At 52.3% G+C, this 4,187-nt stretch overlaps 1 protein-coding gene across 1 annotated transcript; it reads left to right on the top strand.

Moving 5' to 3' along the window:
- The first annotated feature begins 3,100 nt into the window (after nucleotides 1-3,100).
- On the top strand, nucleotides 3,101-4,181 carry LOC119293180. The gene is made up of 2 exons (XM_037571731.1): nucleotides 3,101-3,305; nucleotides 3,400-4,181. The coding sequence occupies exons 1-2, from the start codon at nucleotides 3,197-3,199 to the stop codon at nucleotides 3,993-3,995; spliced, it is 705 nt and encodes a 234-aa protein (XP_037427628.1). The 5' UTR covers nucleotides 3,101-3,196; the 3' UTR covers nucleotides 3,996-4,181.
- The last annotated feature ends 6 nt before the right edge of the window (nucleotides 4,182-4,187 follow it).

The following is a 4,187-nucleotide window of genomic DNA, read 5'->3' as shown; positions in this document are numbered from 1 at the left end:
TGCTGTGTCGCCACGTTGATCAACATCATCCTGCAGCTGCTACGAACCAACACCCAAAGTTGATGGAGAAAAAAAAAGTCGACAGGATCATCCCGGGGCCGCCGTCGGTTGGTCAACACGAGAGCAATCGCTCCAAAACATCACATCAATGCACCGCACACCGTAGGGCTTCCGCCACCCCAGATAATCTACGTTTGTGGACTTGAAGGGGGCTTTGAACTTATGAAAGGACACCCAGGGCATGTTTGGAACTGCACCGCTCCATCAAAATCAGATTCACGTTGAAGCAGTTTTATATAGGAGTTGCAGCTCCACGAAAGAGCACTTTATCATGTCTGGCTTCCAGCTAGCTTCAACTTCTTCAAGAATGAGAAATTCGATGGAAAGAATCTATTTGATTGGATGACATGGGGAGAGACGAAGGGGTATTAGTGGTGGTAATTTTCCTCAACCCTAGCTTCTAGAGTTTTCGGAGCAACCCCTGGAGAGCTTCACAAAAAACATGAAGTTGTATCCCATATTCTAGTTTTTGTTTGGGAGCGACATGCCATGCAGCTACCCCGTTTAATTTGTATTTTCTGGTGCTGCATTTTAGGGAGCGGAGCAGTTCCAAACAGGCCCTCATTCTTTGATATTGACAAGATTAGAGTAGTTTGTAACAGTGTTTAATCAATGGGTGGATGTGCTTATCGACAGGACCGGCAGAGAATGATTGCGAGAAGTTGGTTTAATTTAGAATATATATAATTCGAAAATGCATAGGAGCTCTCGGGTGCTACGCCCCCTATATTCAAAAATAATTAGTAATTCAAAAAAAAGTCAAAAATGCCGGACCTTCTTATGGAATCAAACATGACCAAGTATTGCACTCGTATAGGAAGATTAAATAGAAAATGACTTTTATTTTATCCAGAGTCAAAGATTTCCCAAAAAATGCTAGATACAAGTAAATTCATGTTATATTGTCGTCATAAATTTGTTTTTTTGCCCTGAAGTCAACAAGAATTATTCCTTGGCCAAACTTTTTATGTGAGTACAATACCTAGTCATATTTGGTTCAAAAATATATCCAGGATTTTTTTGACTTTTTTCTGAATTATTAAATTATTTTTGAATATAGGGGGTGGAGCACCCGAGTGCTCCTAATCCGCTTCCATATATAATTACATTTCTTCATAAATAATGAAGAAGTCCATGGATGAAGGTGAAAATGAAACATGCATGCTTTTAGATTGGGTTGTATTTTTCTTTATCAAAAACATTGTTTGTCTCAAAAAGGGGGGAATTATGAGTAAATTGCCAAAAACCATCACAATTGCGTCCGACAGTGCCAAAAACCACCGTTTTCAGAAAAGTTTGCCAAAAACATCGATTTTGAGTAATATGGTGCCGGAAACACTAAAACAACGATTGACCGCATTTTGGCCAGAAAACTGACAAAGAGGGCCCACTGTAAGTGATGACGTGTCAACAAATACTCACACGGTTAGAGTGGACCGTTATCTTGACGTACGGCCCGCATGTCACCATCTACATACCCCTCCTCGCCGTGGCTGTTCCCCGCGCCGTCGCTCGTGCCGGAGGCGCCCGGCGTGGTTGTTTGAGCAGCGTAGGAGGACACGTAGGAGCCAGCAGCACCGGCCCAGCACCGCGTCTCTCCGCTGGGCGCCGGCATCAACGACGGCGACACGAGCACCAGGTTCAGCATGTACGGGCCGCCGGAGAGCAACGCCATGTTCCGGCCGCTCGAGCCGGTGATGCTCCACGCGGACCAGTCGCCATCTGCGAGAACGTACTACGTCTAGCCGCAGTCGTGGGACGTGGTGGAGGTCCATGCCTATGCCTCGCCGCCCTCGCTCTGCAACTCGCCGGCATCGTACCTCCAAGGCTCCAAGGGCTGCGCTCGTCGGAGCCAGCCCGCCGTGGCTCACCTGGTTCCCGCTGGTGAGCGCACGCAGGCTGCTCGGCAAAATGCCGAGGCCGCTGCAGAGCATGCGGAGAGGAGGTCTGAGGAGAAGCCCTTGTGCGTGCGAGCTCTTGGATGCGACGACGTTGAAGAGGCTGGAGCTCCACCTCGCGTTTGCGCCGGGCATCGCCGAATCCTGCTCGTTCAGCACGTGCAGACAGGGACGACGCCGGAGCTTGCCAGACGGACGTCGGGCTGGGCCTGCGCGGGCGCACGCGGCGTGCAGCGCGCCATGGGGCGCCACCAGGGAGCACGCGGTCGGGGCAAACAGGATCTCGCCGAGCTCGAGCCCATGGCGGCCATGGGGCCTGCGGCGACGACGAGGGCAGGGAAGAGCCTAAAGGCGTGGGTTCGACACGGAAGGAGGGGCCAGGGACCATGGCGCTGCCGGTGGCCACGGTGGGGGCGGCGGCGGCATGGCGACGACGAGGGGCTGGCTCGCCGAGGGGCTGGCTCTTTTTTCTTTCACCTCACGGGGAAGATAAAAGGAACTTTTATTCTTTTCTTTTTTTTCATTCTATGGCAGATGGGCCCCATGTGGCAGCAACGATGACCGACTCGCCCAGCCGTTATCCCATGCCAGATGGTCCTGACGGATGAGCCCCCGCTGTCAGTTTTTCTTTGTCAAAACATGGTTAGACGTTGTTTTCAGTGCATTCAGCAAACCATTACTCAAAAATAGAATATATTTTTTGGGCAAACTTTTTACGAATACGGTGGTTTTCAGCACCGTCGGACGCAATTGTGGTGGTTTTTGGCAATTTGCACGGGGGGTCATGCTCAGAAAAGTGGGTGAACTTGGTAGTACTGAAATTTGTGAATGCTGTGATATACTAAATTGCTAATCTTCAATGTGTGCATGACTCTGAAACTTCCTACTACACCACCTTCTTTCATTCATGCTGAATAAATAAATTTATCAACCCTGCTGCGTGGTAACAACCTGGCTGACCGGTGCTTCTTCTAGTATTAACAAATTTACATGCATCCTTGTCCCCCCTGCATCGAATGAGTGCATATGCGTTGCACCTTGCGACCCAAGCAAAACACCCGAGAGCAGCACAAGCAAAGCAAGGAGTTTGCCTGGCGACAACCATCACCGCCGCCGCAATAGTTATATCGTGTCATCTTCCCTATAATGCACCCCTAACCAATCCTTGTCGCTGAAAGATCGCCAGGGGGCAGAGCAGCAGCGTCCCTGTACGCCTTATCATCAACAGCAGTTCGGCCATGCAGGCGGCCGCGCCGGCGCCGCGCCACCGCGTGTACACGGCCGTCGAGCCCCGGTGCGAGTGGGCGCGCACGGCCGACGCCGACACCCTCGCCGTCGACGTCTCCGGTGCGCATCTCACCGCGTCTTCCTTCGCTGCTGCTGCGTTGTGGGCCTATGACTTGCGTGTCTTCTGAAGATGTCTGTCTTGCCATGGTCGCAGGGTTCATGAAGGAGGAGCTGAGGGTGCTATACAACACGAGCCGGAAGCTCAAGGTGGCCGGCGAGCGACCAGTCGGCGACGGCGTCGGAGCGCGATGGGCGCGGTTCCTCAAGTCGTTCCCGGTGCCGAAGAGCGTCCGCACCGGCGGCATCAGGGCCGTGATGGACAAGGAGCAGGCCGTGCTCTACGTCATCCTGCCCAAGGGGTCACCACCACCAGGACCTCCGCCGCCGCCGCCAACCCCGTCATCCATGGCCGCGCAGAAGGAGCAACCGCAGCCTGGAGGCGCTCTGCCCCATGGAGAGCGGAAAGGCGACGGCTCGTCGGGCAGCAGCAGCAGCAATGGCAGCTTCTGGAGCGCCCAAGAGGACGCGGAGAAGAACAGGGCTGAAGAGAAGAACACGGCACCTCAGGCGACCAGGATTCAGATACAGGCGGAGGAGGAGATTGCCACACCAGATGCCCCAAGAAACGACGGTGGTGATGGTGACAAGAGGTGGTGGGAGAAGCTCACGCCTCTGCACGTTGTTGGCTTCATTGTTATCGTCCTCGCCGTGGTAGGAATTGGTGCCCTGTATGCAACGCTGCTGCTCTGAATCTGTATCCTGCCTGACTAACTGAACATATTCAAAAATGAGCAGACAACTTGTGGAAATCAAGGAGAAGCTGAGAGATGCACAACAATTTTCAACTCCGTTTATAACCACAGCCTGTAAACAATAAGAAACCACCCACCAAACGTAGATACAACATGTCAACACGTAGCAGTTTACCAAAGCAGGACTAAC

The sequence above is a fragment of the Triticum dicoccoides genome, chromosome 4B (genome assembly GCF_002162155.2).
Source record: "Triticum dicoccoides isolate Atlit2015 ecotype Zavitan chromosome 4B, WEW_v2.0, whole genome shotgun sequence".
Lineage (NCBI taxonomy): Eukaryota > Viridiplantae > Streptophyta > Magnoliopsida > Poales > Poaceae > Triticum > Triticum dicoccoides.
The sequence above is the reverse complement of the archived record's forward strand: the minus strand, read 5'-3'. Positions and strand labels throughout refer to the sequence as shown.